General features: G+C 42.5%; 2 protein-coding genes across 2 annotated transcripts; both read left to right on the top strand.

The window, feature by feature from the left end:
* Positions 1–4,338: 4,338 nt before the first annotated feature.
* On the top strand, positions 4,339–5,382 carry LOC311137883 (progonadoliberin-2-like; the record flags this gene model as incomplete). Its single annotated transcript, XM_084172489.1, has 3 exons — positions 4,339–4,476; positions 4,665–4,748; positions 5,344–5,382. The coding sequence occupies 3 exons, from the start codon at positions 4,339–4,341 to the stop codon at positions 5,380–5,382; spliced, it is 261 nt and encodes an 86-aa protein (XP_084028615.1).
* Positions 5,383–6,785: 1,403 nt separating this feature from the next.
* Positions 6,786–11,312, top strand: LOC311138867 (zinc finger matrin-type protein 1-like; the record flags this gene model as incomplete). Its single annotated transcript, XM_084173661.1, has 5 exons — positions 6,786–6,835; positions 10,194–10,483; positions 10,712–10,796; positions 10,955–11,142; positions 11,272–11,312. 5 exons carry the CDS (start codon positions 6,786–6,788, stop codon positions 11,310–11,312), a joined length of 654 nt encoding a protein of 217 aa, XP_084029787.1.
* Positions 11,313–14,349: the final 3,037 nt, after the last annotated feature.

Genomic DNA, 14,349 nt, shown 5'->3' with positions numbered 1-14,349 from the left:
TGAGAAACATTGAAGATTCAATTTGTTCAACCTTGATTAGTCTGAGGTTTTGTTAGTTTCCCCAGTTTTTGTGGTTCATGAGTTCTGAAATCAGAACACAACTGACAAAATCTGAACCAGTCCAGTTGACATTTGTCGACTATGGAATTGTTCCATGTGGTGAGAAGATATGTGAACGTGCTGTTTATAGTAAACCACAGTTTTACCCATATATGTGTACAGTGGGGAGAACAAGTATATGATACACTGCCGATTTTGCAGGTTTTCCTACTTACAAAGCATGTAGAGGTCTGTAATTTTTATCATAGCTACACTTCAACTGTAAGAGACGGAATCTAAAACAAAAATCCAGAAAATCACATTGTATGATTTTTAAGTAATTCATTTGCATTTTATTGCATGACATAAGTATTTGATAAATCAGAAAAGCAGAACTTAATATTTGGTACAGAAACCTTTGTTTGCAATTACAGAGATCATTCGTTTCCTGTAGGTCTTGACCAGGTTTGCACACACTGCAGCAGGGATTTTGTCCGACTCCTCCATACAGACCTTCTCCAGATCCTTCAGGTTTCGGGGCTGTCGCTGGGCAATACGGACTTTCAGCTCCCTCCAAAGATTTTCTATTGGGTTCAGGTCTGGAGACTGGCTAGGCCTCTCCAGGACCTTGAGATGCTTCTTACGGAGCCACTCCTTAGTTGCCCTGGCTGTGTGTTTCGGGTCGTTGTCATGCTGGAAGACCCAGCCACGACCCATCTTCAATGCTCTTACTGAGGGAAGGAGGTTGTTGGCCAAGATCTCGCGATACATGGACCCATCCATCCTCCCCTCAATACGGTGCAGTCGTCCTGTCCCCTTTGCAGAAAAGCATCCCCAAAGAATGATGTTTCCACCTCCATGCTTCACGGTTGGGATGGTGTTCTTGGGGTTGTACTCATCCTTCTTCTTCCTCCAAACACGGCGAGTGGAGTTTAGACCAAAAAGCTCTATTTTTGTCTCATCAGACCACATGACCTTCTCCCATTCCTCCTCTGGATCATCCAGATGGTCATTGGCAAACTTCAGATGGGCCTGGACATGCGCTGGCTTGAGCAGGGGGACCTTGCGTGCGCTGCAGGATTTTAATCCATGACGGCGTAGTGTGTTACTAATGGTTTTCTTTGAGACTGTGGTCCCAGCTCTCTTCAGGTCATTGACCAGGTCCTGCCGTGTAGTTCTGGGCTGATCCCTCACCTTCCTCATGATCATTGATGCCCCACGAGGTGAGATCTTGCATGGAGCCCCAGACCGAGGGTGATTGACCGTCATCTTGAACTTCTTCCATTTTCTAATAATTGCACCAACAGTTGTTGCCTTCTCACCAAGCTGCTTGCCTATTGTCCTGTAGCCCATCCCAGCCTTGTGCAGGTCTACAATTGTATCCCTGATGTCCTTACACAGCTCTCTGGTCTTGGCCATTGTGGAGAGGTTGGAGTCTGTTTGATTGAGTGTGTGGACAGGTGTCTTTTATACAGGTAACGAGTTCAAACAGGTGCAGTTAATACAGGTAATGAGTGGAGAACAGGAGGGCTTCTTAAAGAAAAACTAACAGGTCTGTGAGAGCTGGAATTCTTACTGGTTGGTAGGTGATCAAATACTTATGTCATGCAATAAAATGCAAATTAATTACTTAAAATCATACAATTTGATTTTCTGGATTTTTGTTTTAGATTCCATCTCTCACAGTTGAAGTGTACCTATGATAAAAAATTACAGACCTCTACATGCTTTGTAAGTAGGAAACACTGCAGATTTTGCAGGTTATCAAATACTTGTTCTCCCCACTGTACATAGGGTGAGTATCGGTAAAGTGAGACATTTTCCAGGACACCTTAAAGAATCATCCCATTATCTTAACCCCCGACATGATACAATTCTAAATATCTTAAGAACTCTACTACACTATACAAAAGAGCAAATAAATAAATGTTAAACAGGATGGATGACTCTTCTTCAAACACACATTGTGCTGAGACCACCATTTGTATGTCGGTACTGTCAAATTGGGACACATTGATTGGTAAAGTGAGACACTTAATTATTTATTGTAAAGAAGGATACATTAGTGAGTATATGAGTAATTTCAATATTTAAATGATAAACTTCAATTATTCATACAAATTAAATGTATTAAAACATTCTTTATGTATTTTTGTGGAACATTAAAAATGATAATGTATTATTATTATTGTCATCATACTTGATTATAATTATATGATGTAGCCTATATGTAATTGTATAGCCTATAAAATAAAATAAAGAACTTAATCTAGGCCTATCAGCTCAACATTCTAAACACTACACTCTAATGGACATTTTGTAGAATGAAACCATAAAGACCTTATCCCACAACAATTTCAATGACTTTTATTGTCACCAGAGTCAAATACAGCAAAATATACCTGTATTGTTATGAATATACAGTAGCTAGCTAAGATTTTTTATGTTGGTGAGGTAATTTTTTCTAAGTAAAATGCAGTTATGCTAGCTTTTTCTAGCAGGCTAGCTGATAGCAGATTTGAGGAAAATGAAATGGAACATTTGATCTTATTTAGAAAATGGATTTCTGTTAAGAAAACATGTATTTCATTAGATTAGTTTAGATATAATTTTTCTGCATTGAAATGGCCTAGAGGAGTGTCCCAGTTTGACAGTAAGAGGGTGTCCCAGTTTGAGAGTAAGAGGGTGTCCCAGTTTGAGAGTAGGCGATTGGCATACTGGGACACTGTCAAAATGTCAATATTCTAAAAAGGGGAGAGTAGTAAGAAAGCCATTTACAGTCATTTTGATTTACAATTACATCCCATTACAACATATGTTGTAATGAGACACTGAATATCCTTTCTTAGTTTTTTATACCCTTAACATTATTTACCTCAGAACCCTATGTCATTTTACTTACCTCTTGAGACACGTGTCATTACACGGGATGCCGTGCCCACAATGATGACGTCATACCCATTGAACTGTTATTGTACACATGTAAAGATATCCATTACAAAGCTTAAGTGTTCCACTTTGCCTGGTGTCCCACTTAACCAATACTCACCCTACGTCACTAAATGTGTTGATTTTGGTGGAAGGGGGCAGGGAGGGACAGTGAAATGGGGTATTAGATAGAGGACGAACATCCCAAGGGAGGTTAGGACTGTTTGGAGATGATAATTGGAATTGAGCGGATCTTACGCACACCCCGCATCCCTATACACCGCTCAGCTGACCTCTGGGAGGGGAAGGAGCAAATTGTTCAGCGATGGGCAGGGCGAGGTGACGTGGGGGAAGCATTTGAGGTGGGGACATAAATTGAGGAGGAAGAGGAGGCTTCAGAGATATCATCAGAGGCCAGCTCTCTACAACACTCATCGTCGCCTCAGGAAAAGTAATGTGCCACTGAGTTTCTGTATACCAACAGGTTAATAATAGGCAGAAGTGAACAGCGGGCACACAGACGTACCTGGCGGACATCAACAGTGATAACCGATTCCATACCACAGTGATTATCAGACTAAGGGTCTAAGGTAAGGATTGCTATGATTTCTGCTCTTGGGTATTAATGGCTATGAAGTGAGATCTTGGAGAGGATTATAGAATTTGCTTTGGGTTTGATGCTGTCTATGAATAATAAAAATAAAAATAAATTGTTTTACAATGAAGATTACGCAGTGAACATGTTCTTTATTTTCAATCCTGCCTTGGTAAGTGGAATCTTGAGAAGAAATTACCTCAACAATTGCCTATGAGAAACTGATCTTTGAAACCCACTGCAAACTTTGTGGAGATCTTTCCCCCCTGCATAAATATTATTTGATTGTATGAAATATTTATCCTGCATTACAAGAAAAACATATATTTTAAACTTTAAGGCTTGTTGCTGTTTTCCTGTCCAATCGTGCCTCTTCACCAACATTTGGATACCCTAATTTGCAAGCCTGGCCGATCAGAAGGCGCCATCACACTTCTGACACCAATGTCACTACCAGCAATAGTAGGACAGGCCACATGGGCTGCGTTTACACAGGCAGCCTAATTCTGATCGTTTGCCCAATTATTGGAAAAAGAGCTGAACTGATTTGTCAAAAGACCAATTTTGTGAGAAAAAAAAAACGGATTTGGGCAGCCTGTGTTAAAGCAGCCTCTCGCACTTTCTCTCGTTCCTGAGGCATTCATTATATAACCAGCCCGCATCCCTCCCTTTCTTTCCTTTTGAAAGGTATGCCCTACTGCACAGACAGTATGCTCTCTTAACCCACACCCTCCCTCTCCTTACATTTCTCCATCCCTCTCCACCCAGCTCCAGTGATGGTCAGTGTGGCTAGACTGGTGTTTATGCTGGGGCTGCTGCTGTGTCTGGGAGCCCAGCTGTCCTCCTCCCAGCACTGGTCCCATGGCTGGTACCCAGGAGGCAAGAGGGAGCTGGACTCATTTACCACCTCTGAGGTGGGTCACAGTACTACAATCTCAATGACTCAAATGGATATTACATACAGCACTTTTAATCAGGAATCAAGACAGGTGTTTAGCACCTGTCTGGGTAACACACAGTAGCCATTTGTGTCACCATCATGCGGTTCTCTCTCTCTCTCTCTCTCTCTCTCTCTCTCTCTCTCTCTCTCTCTCTCTCTCAGAATTCAGAGGAGATTAAACTCTGTGAGGCAGGAGAATGCAGCTACCTGAGACCCCAGCGAAGGAACATCCTTAAAAACATTATTGTGAGTGCAGGGGTGGGAAGGGGGTTGTACATTCATGTAATGATGCTGTATCATGTGGCAATCATATAGGCCTGGGATAGCTCAAATCTGAGCCTGAGGGGCCGGAATATTCTCGCGTTCTTTTCTACATGGTCACTGATTAGCCACTCACCAGGGCCATGATCAATAGGCAAACATTGTGGAACATTGCAGATGTGATTCCTTATTCTGTGTCAGAGGCATGTTTGTTCTGCATCATGTATTTCTATCTGACATTTCCATAATGTTGTGCCCTGATGAATGTAGCCCTGGTGTCCCAAGTCTAAATCAGTCCCTCATTCAGGGTGAATAATGAAATGCCACTAGTGTGTGAGCATAGTATTATTATTTATCTACAGGTGTTACAAGCATGTTGCATATCCAGGGGTGGAAATAGTTGGGGGAACTGGGTTCCGGGAGTACAATTATTTTGGATTTAAGGATTTTTTCATGGGTGGGTTCCCTGTGTGACTTTCCTCACTCATCTCCTCCCTTGTTTAGACCATTTTTTGTGGGATAAATGAAGGCTAAAAATAATACTGTACCTGTAATTCATGTCGTGTTACTCTCTTTGCAGTTGGATTCCCTGGCCAGAGAATTTCAGAAGAGAAAGTAACTTTGGACAACCTATCAACCGTGGCTGATTTAAATCCTTCCTTGTCTCTGTCTGTTTCCTTCATATGACCTCTATTCTAATCTCATGTGATTTGGTCCAATTTTGCGGTTTATCCACAAAATCATGTAGCATTTCTCTTTACCCTTGCATCCTCTTTCTGTCCCTTTTTGCTGCTGTAGACTATCAATTACAGATGTAACATCATGAACATGCCATTTCCTGTAATAAAGTTTCTATTTTGTTATGAATGTCTTCATCATTGTCCTCTCTTTAATTGATTTGATTCAAAGAAAGTATAGGTCAAGATAAATATCATGATGAGAGCAAGGTTATCTTTTTTGAAAACATGATTTGAAAATAAAAATAAAAATGTAAACACTAGCATAAACAATAGAGTAAAATGTTCTCAGTTATTATATGAAAGTTGAGCACACAAAATTCGAACTTTACAGAGAGTAAATAAGATGTATCTCAAAAAGCAGAGAGGAAGAGGCGAGGATCCCAAGGATCCCAGATAGCAAGGACCATTCTGCAACAAATTTTTTATTTATCTACGCAATGCGCATGCGCTGCTCAGATAAGAACAGAGATGGAAGAGCAAAGTATCTGTTCTCCGCTGCTAGTGGAGTCAGATACTGAAAATAACATTATTTCTACTCATAACGTGGGTTCTGTAGATGCTGACACAGTCATTAACACCTATACCAATGTTTCACAGATTGAAAGTGAGTTCAATAAGAATGTGTAATTACAGTTCGTAGCTAACAAGCTAGGTAGCAATGCTAACGTCGTTATCCAAGGCAAGGGCGTTCTCAAATTAGAGAACTAAGGTTAGTTCACTAACTGTTCAATGTCGAATAAGGCACTGTAGCCTATGATAAGGTCAACTTTAGCTAACCAGCTATCCGAGAGTACCACTTTCTGTCGGTAAATAATCGTGTCTTTCCCACTTGAACGTCGTTTTGCGCTTAGCCTTGTACCTACTCCAATAGCTAGCTAGCTAGGTCCCACTCAAACACTTGACTGGGAGGCCCTAAATAGCTGCCATTGCTTTGAAGCCAATTTGCTAGCACAATCCCCCCACTGCAGTTGCTGTCACATTAGATGGGTTAGCAGCCAATTATTGCCTAAGTATTTATCTCCTATTCCATTTGAACTTGTGCCTGGGTTAAGAAACTAGCTAATGCACAAAATGCAGAGATGAAAATGCTTGTTTTAGGGTCTTAATGTATTTAAAACTTAGCTGCCTAACTAAACATTGTGATCGCATGTTTAATTTTTTCACATGACCCTCCCCTTGTACTGTAAAATAAATGTAGCACCCTCCCCCCTCATAGAATTAACTCAAAATAATGTTTACGACCACAAATAATAGTAACTGTAGTGACCCTGTGTTTATAAACATGGATATCTACTTTGCTTTTGTGGCCCAGTGGATGCCACGCAGGGCTACGTGCCAAACGGTTGAGGGTACACCGACCACCACAGAGGAGCTCACTCTCCCTACCTGTTTCATTACTTCACGATCAGAGCCGGATCAGCAAGGGGGAAATCAGATTTTCAAAATTTTTATGCCATAGTTATAATTATATAAAATATATGGAACACATTTTCCACCAACAGGTTTCTGTGGCAATGCACCACACAACCAATAAACAAAACATACTGACATGGTTTGCGTTTTCAACACCACGATAAATTGACTGTCAATCTTGACAAATACATCCCTCCCTACCATCGAAGGCTTGGTTTGACAATCTCTGAACATCATTCAACTGTTGGGTGTTTTGTAACAGATGTCTCTTTCCATTTATCAAATTGCCTCTGTACAGTTTGGATTGATTGATTGATTGATCTTATTTGTCAGTAAAAAATAATACTGACAAATAAAAATAAAAGTGATCGGGATTACACAATAAAGTCAAAGACTTATTTCCATTGTGGTCCCTACATTTTCTGCAGCATATGCTACAGTAATATATTGACTGAATGTACGTCTAATTTACACATCTCCTTCTGGCTTTCGGGGTCACCATATATTTTTTTACATAGCTACATCTATTGGCTTTTACGTTTTTCTGTTGTGCGGAATGTATAGTATATTGGATAACGGCACAATCATTTGAGGTTTTTTGGGCTTGGGATCATAAAATATCTTTAATGTAGGGCTCATAAAATGTATTTAATGCATGGCTCAGACTCAGGTAGCATCAGACTTGAATGTTCATGTTGATCAAAGCTCTAATCAAATCCAGACATTAATATGCTTTAGAATGACACTTCTGGTTTGGGCGGGAAATAATGGGTTACCCAAGAGAAAAGGGATTATTTTCGGGATGGAACATTTGTAAAATACTGGGAAAATATTCAACCCTAGTCTGTAGCTTATTCTTTAGATGTTTGGGGCTGCTGGTGAACCATGATGTGCAGGCATAATCAAAGTGACACTGGACTAGCGCACTTGTCAGAGTCTTGAGGGTGTCTATAGGTTTCCATCCAATTGGCAACAGATTTTCATGCGAATATTCTAAAATAATATGCAAATTTCAGGGTTTCCTTTAGGAACATTTGGCGCAAGACAACGTCTCTCAGTCCCTGCCGCTGAAAACATCCCCACAGCATGATGCAGTGGGAGTCGAGGAATCAATTATTTTGGAGTCGACTCCCCACCACTACATCATCGTTAACAGTTGGGAAAATGGCAGAGAAAGGCAAGCGACAGCAGCGAAGTTGTCACGATCGTTGGAGGAAGTGGACCAATGCGCAGCGTGATGAGTGAACACACTTTTTTTATTAGAGTCACCACACGAAGAAAAACAAAACGATACGTGAAGTCCTAGGTAACAGACACAAACCATACACGAAACAAGATCCCACAAACACTGTGGGAAAACAGGCTGTCTAAGTATTGATCCCAATCAGAGACAACAATCAACAGCTGATTCACGTTGCCTCTGATTGAGAACCACACCAGCCAACATAGAAAACACATCAGCTAGATAAACAACCTAGAACACAGACACATAGAAACTACACACCCTGGCTCAACATAACAGAGTCCCAGAGCCAGGGTGTGACAGTACTTGACCACCACCCTCCAACAATTCCCCCGTAGCGCCCCTGGTCCGGTCTGGACCCGCTGGCTGGAGCTGGACTGGACATCGGTGGAGCGGATTGCTTAGGCTCCGATGTGGAGCAGCTGACCGGTACCTGACCAGGCACCGGTGACCCTGGCACGGGCTGTGCCGGACTGACGACGCGCACCACAGGCTTGGTGCGGGGAGCAGGAACGAGCCGGACCGGACTGACGACGCGCACCACAGGCTTGGTGCGGGGAGCAGGAACGAGCCGGACCGGACTGACGACGCGCAACACAGGCTTGGTGCGTGGAGCAGGGACGGGCCGAACCGGGCTGACGAAGCACACCACAGGCTTGGTGCGGGGAGCAGGGACGGGCCGGACCAGGCTGACGACGCGCACCCCTGGCTTGGTGCGGGGAGCAGGAACGGGCCGGACCGGGCTGACGATGCGCACCACAGGCTTGGTGCAGGGAGCAGGAACAGACCGGGTCGGGCTGGCGACGCGCACCATTGGCTTGGTGCGGGGAGCAGGAACAGGCCGTGCCGGGCTGGCGACGCGCACCATTGGCTTGGTGCGGGGAGCAGGAACAGGCCGGGCCGGGCTGGCGACGCGCACCATTGGCTTGGTGCGGGGAGCAGGAACAGGCCGGGCCGGGCTGGCGACGCGCACCATAGGCTTGGTGCGAGGGACAGGAACAGGCAGGTAACAGACACAAACCATACACGGAACAAGATCCCACAAACACTGTGGCAAAACAGGCTGCCTAAGTATGGTTCCCAATCAGAGACAACAATCAACAGCTGATTCACGTTGCCTCTGATTGAGAACCACACCAGCCAACATAGAAAACACATCAGCTAGATAAACAACCTAGAACACAGACACATAGAAACTACACACCCTGGCTCAACATAACAGAGTCCCAGAGCCAGGGCGTGACAGAAGTCCTGTATGGCAATACTTCGAGAAGTTAAATGAGAAGGAAATGCTAACTTTGCGAGGTGGAATTGAGGTACAGTAATGGTAGTACAGGTGCAATGCTTAACCATCTGAAAGGGACGCACCATGAGACCCAAACCGTTGCTGGCAGCAGCACAGCTGCGTTGTGAATTCACATGGAATTTTATGCATTTTTCTTAAGAAGAATTATAAATTTGTCACATCCCTGATCTATATCATTCTGCCTAATTGACGGGTTAGTACAGCCTATATCACTCTACCTAATAGACAGTGTGAAATAACTTTTTATATTTGTGTTTTCTAATAACCAATTTGACTGGGTTCATGCAAGTGACTGATTGATCGTGCCTGGGAGGAATCCTCACTATCAGTATCTGCAATTTGGCAGTACACCCAGAACATTATTTTGAAAAGAAAGGGATAGCTCAGTTTCAAGGTCTCAGCTTGGAGAGAAGAAGCCCCATGAGGTATTGGTCTGTCACATGCATGAACCACATGTCAATGATTAATTAATTATGAATAATGAATAACTTGTCTGTGTAAGCAGGTACTTTATGCATCTAAGTTTGACTGTGACCTCTCCAGCTTGCTGTTAATAAAGTATGTTTCATTTATGATTGACATCAGGTGTCCCTGGTTGTAATTTCCATGACAACAGGTTAGTACAGCCTATTTCACTCTGCCTAATAGACAGGTTAGTACTAGTAATCTAATACTAAGTAATAGTCAGTGTTAAAAACTGAACCCACATATCTCTCTTTCCCAATCAGACACTCTCTCTTTCAAAGTGGCCCTGAGTTTCCCATTCCAAGCCCACTCCAGGCCTCTGGCACAGACCAGAGAACAGGCAAGGAGGTGGGGAAGGGACCCCAGGACACCTCAGACACTGTGGACCTGAGTGACCCGAACAAGCACTGCCACCTGTGTGCCGCCACCTTCAACAACCCCCACATGGCCCAGCAACACTACGTTGGCCGCAAGCACCAGAGAAATCACTCCCGCCAGCAGCTGCTCAAAGACCTGGGAGAGGACCCCGCACAAGATACCCATGCCCTACACTGTCTGACTGTCTATGGTCATCAGCCAGTCAATGAAATGGGTGGAAAGGAAAGCATTCCTGGAATGGAAAGGGAACCATTGTCAGAGAAAATGGGCTAATGTTTTTAACCCCTCAAATAGCTCTCTCTCCTTCAAAAATGTGTGTATGTGTTTGAGTGTTGTGGGGAGCCGAGCAAAGCAAGGTTTCTGAGTAATAATATTATTCTGTCTTCTATTCCTCTGTCTGCAGCCAACTCCTGTCCAGTGTGTAACATTAAGCTAGACTCTGTGGAGATGTACCAGGCTCACATGCAAGGAAACAAGCACCAGATCAAGAGAACAACCACATAAAGTTTCATGAAGAACATACTATGTTCGATCGATTGACTGCTATCTTTTGTTTCCCCAAAACAGATAATGTTCATTATAAGTTCCCAGCTCTGTACTGTGTTAAACTATGTAACCCTTTGTCTTTCACCCTCTGCCCCAACAGAGAGAAGAAGGTTGTTGACCTATGCAAAGCTCAGAAGGTGTATGACTCATTCGCAGATGAGTTGGCCGACTACATCCATGTGCAGAAGGCTCGCGGGATACCCCCAAAACCAGCTTCGGGGCTACCTAGGGAGAGGAAGAGGGAAAGGAGGAGGAAGAGGGAGAAGAGGAGGAGCGAACCTCAGCAAGGTTGGAGGCCAGAATAAAACCACCTTGGCACTTATTCCTTCCTCCCGCCCTCTTCTTCCTCGCACCTCTCTTCCTCTGCATCCTGCTGCTGCTTTTTGTCCTCCTCCCCTTTGGTGCCTGTCCTATCAGGCTCCTCCCACTCACTTTGGCTTCAGAAGGAGCACCTATAAGCATGTTGCCTGGGGCCACATATGCAGGCTGAGATTCAAGAAGACACAGAAGAGAGGGTGCAGACCAAGAAGACCAAAGCCAAACACAGGAAAGACAAGAAGAAAATGAAGAAGAAAGTGGACACCAGGACAGAGGAGGGAAAAGCTATGGGATGAGTCCATCATAGGCTTGTGATGCAGAACAAGGAACATACTCATCGCAAATACGTTTAGTGGCATAAAAAGCAGACAGTTTGGTGCACACGAACATGAGCAACCAAGTTCCACGTGCTTCCCTAAATATGTAAAGCAAAGTAGGCTAACATGAAGAAATGTTTCAGTTTCAGTGGTGTAAAGTACTTAAGTAAAAATGCTTTAAAGTACTACTTAAGTTGATTTTTTGGCATTAGTTTTACTTTTACTTCACTACATTCCTAAAGAAAATAATGTACTTTTTACTCCATACATTTTCCCTGACACCCAAAAGTTATTGTTACATTATCAATGCTTAGCAGGAAAGGAAAATAGTCAAATTCACGCACTTATCAAGAGAACATCCCTACTGCCTATGATCTGGCGGACTCACTAAACAAACATGCTTAATTTATAACATTTTATTTATTTAACCAGGCAAGTCAGTTAATAACAAATTCTTATGACAGCCTACCCCGGCCAAACCCGGACGACGCTGGGCCAATTGTGCGCCGCCCTATGGGACTACCAATCACGTCCGGATTGTGATACAGCCTGGAACCGAATCAGGGTCTGTAGTAACACCACTAGCACTGAGATGCAGTGCTTAGACCGCTGCGCCACTCAGGAGCCCCTAAATGATATCTGAGTGTTGGAGTGTGCCCCTGGCTATCCATAAATTAAAAAACTGTGCGGTCTGGTTTGCTTAATATAAGGAATTTGAAATTATTTATATGTTTACTTTTGATACTTAAGTATATTTTAGCAATTACATTTACTTTTGATACTTAAGTATATTTAAAACCAAATACTTTTAGACACTTATTTTACTGGGTGACTTTAATTTTTACTTGAGTCATTTTCTATTAAGGTATCTTTACTTTTACTCAAGTATGATAACAATTGGATACTTTTTCCACCACTGCCATTTGGTGTCACAATTTGCAATAAACAAGCTCCCATGTTCGTTTGATTATGTTCACCAACTGTCTGTTCTAGATGATGTCGCTAGACGTCTTTGGTATTTGGTATTTTATTAGGATCCTCATTAGCTGTTGCGAAAGCAGCAGCTATTCCTGGGGTCCACACAAAACATGAAACATGACATTATACAGAACATTAATAGACAAGAACATCTCATGGAAAGAACTACATACATTTATAAAAGTATGTTACAAGTTTTACAGCTGTCAATCCCCGGATAGCCCAGACATCATAAAAATTCAACAGCAACAACATTAGCGTACGACAACTGACTTTACACAGCAGTAGTTTAGGTATGCTAGCTGGCTAGCCATATGCTTAGTGTAAAATAAGGGTTTGTGTCATGAATGTAATACACTTTATCAGCTACCAAGACTGTTTATTAAGTCTGCTATAACATGCTTCTGACAGCGTAACAATGGCGCATTCAAGGACTATGTCACTGCTTTATGTTATCGACAACCTCGACACGCAACTCTATTGCACATTTGCTCCGTTCTGTAAGACGCATTTTAAAGTGACAGAGCTTTCTTCACAGCCAAAATCATATGTTGCAATGACATCAAACACATCTACTTTAAAGACACTTTGTAGGTGCGAATTCCAAACAAGTGTTTCAGCAGAACTGAGTCTGAATGGCATAATACCTCCCCCTATGCAGCATGTAATAATAATGATAATATGCCATTTAGCAGACGCTTTTATCCAAAGCGACTTACAGTCATGTGTGCATACATTTTTACTGAATCTGTCTCACAAGTTGTTGTAAAGTACAGTATGTGTTACTCTGTCTTCCATTTTTGTTCACTCAGTAATGTCCTTTGGAACAGGGATCAACCATCCTTCCTCCTGGAGAGCTGCTGGGTAAGCATTGGCCCCAGCCCTGCTCCAATACACCTGATTCAGCTCATCAAGGGCTGGAGCAAAAGCCCAAAAGTGTTTATGCTCATGTTTTGGTTGTAAAGGAGGTTTGACAAGCTGGTGGTGAATGGATTAGATGAAGAGTGTTATAGGTGAAATCTACTAATAGCTATTGAGTTTTGTCTGTCTAATTTCAATCAAACTTAACCACGGACCTAGCAGCTCTACAAGTCGGGTCAAAAATAGAACCAAAAACAAGCTTTTATTGTGTTGTATTGTTTTGCATTGATATCATCAGTACAGCTGCTTTCTCACTGATTTTGTTTTAGGTGGTAGCCTAATCTTTGCCCTTTTGGAGCATAGTAGCCTACCTGACGCTGATAAGATCCTGCTAGGACAGGATAACGGTTGCATACTGTGCACGTACTGCGCAATTGGTGAGTTGTGGAGTCTTATATTGGATATACAGAGTAGCCTAATCAACAAAGTAAAACAAACTAATAATAATAATAATGATAATATGCCATTTAGCAGACGCTTTTATCCAAAGCGACTTACAGTCATGTGTGCATACATTTTTACATATGTGTGGTCCCGGGGATTGAACCCACCACCCTGGAGTTACAAGCGCCATGCCCTACCAATTGAGCTACAGAGGATCACGTTGTAAACATTGAGATTAGGGTAAAACTTCAACTTAAATACATTGACTTAACCTGACTAACAGGTTGTTACATCAATCTAATTTCAACATAATCATCAGAACTATGAATACGTTGAAATTGTGTTAAATTCCCCCCAAATATTTTTCATCCTACATTTAATATACAGGTAAATGTCAACATAGTGGAAACACCAACATAGTGTCTTAATAGGGCGTTGGGCCACAATGACCCAGAACAGCTTCAATGCACCTTGGCATAGATTTTACAAGTGTCTGGAACTCTATTGGAGGGATGTGACACCATTCTTCCATGAGAAATTCCATTATTTGGTGTTTTGTTGATGGTGGTGGAAAATG

The sequence above is a fragment of the Coregonus lavaretus genome, assembly GCF_964263955.1.
Source record: "Coregonus lavaretus genome assembly, chromosome: 12".
Classification (NCBI taxonomy): domain Eukaryota; kingdom Metazoa; phylum Chordata; class Actinopteri; order Salmoniformes; family Salmonidae; genus Coregonus; species Coregonus lavaretus.
Note: the sequence above shows the minus strand (reverse complement) of the source record. Positions and strands in the feature narration are given on the sequence as shown.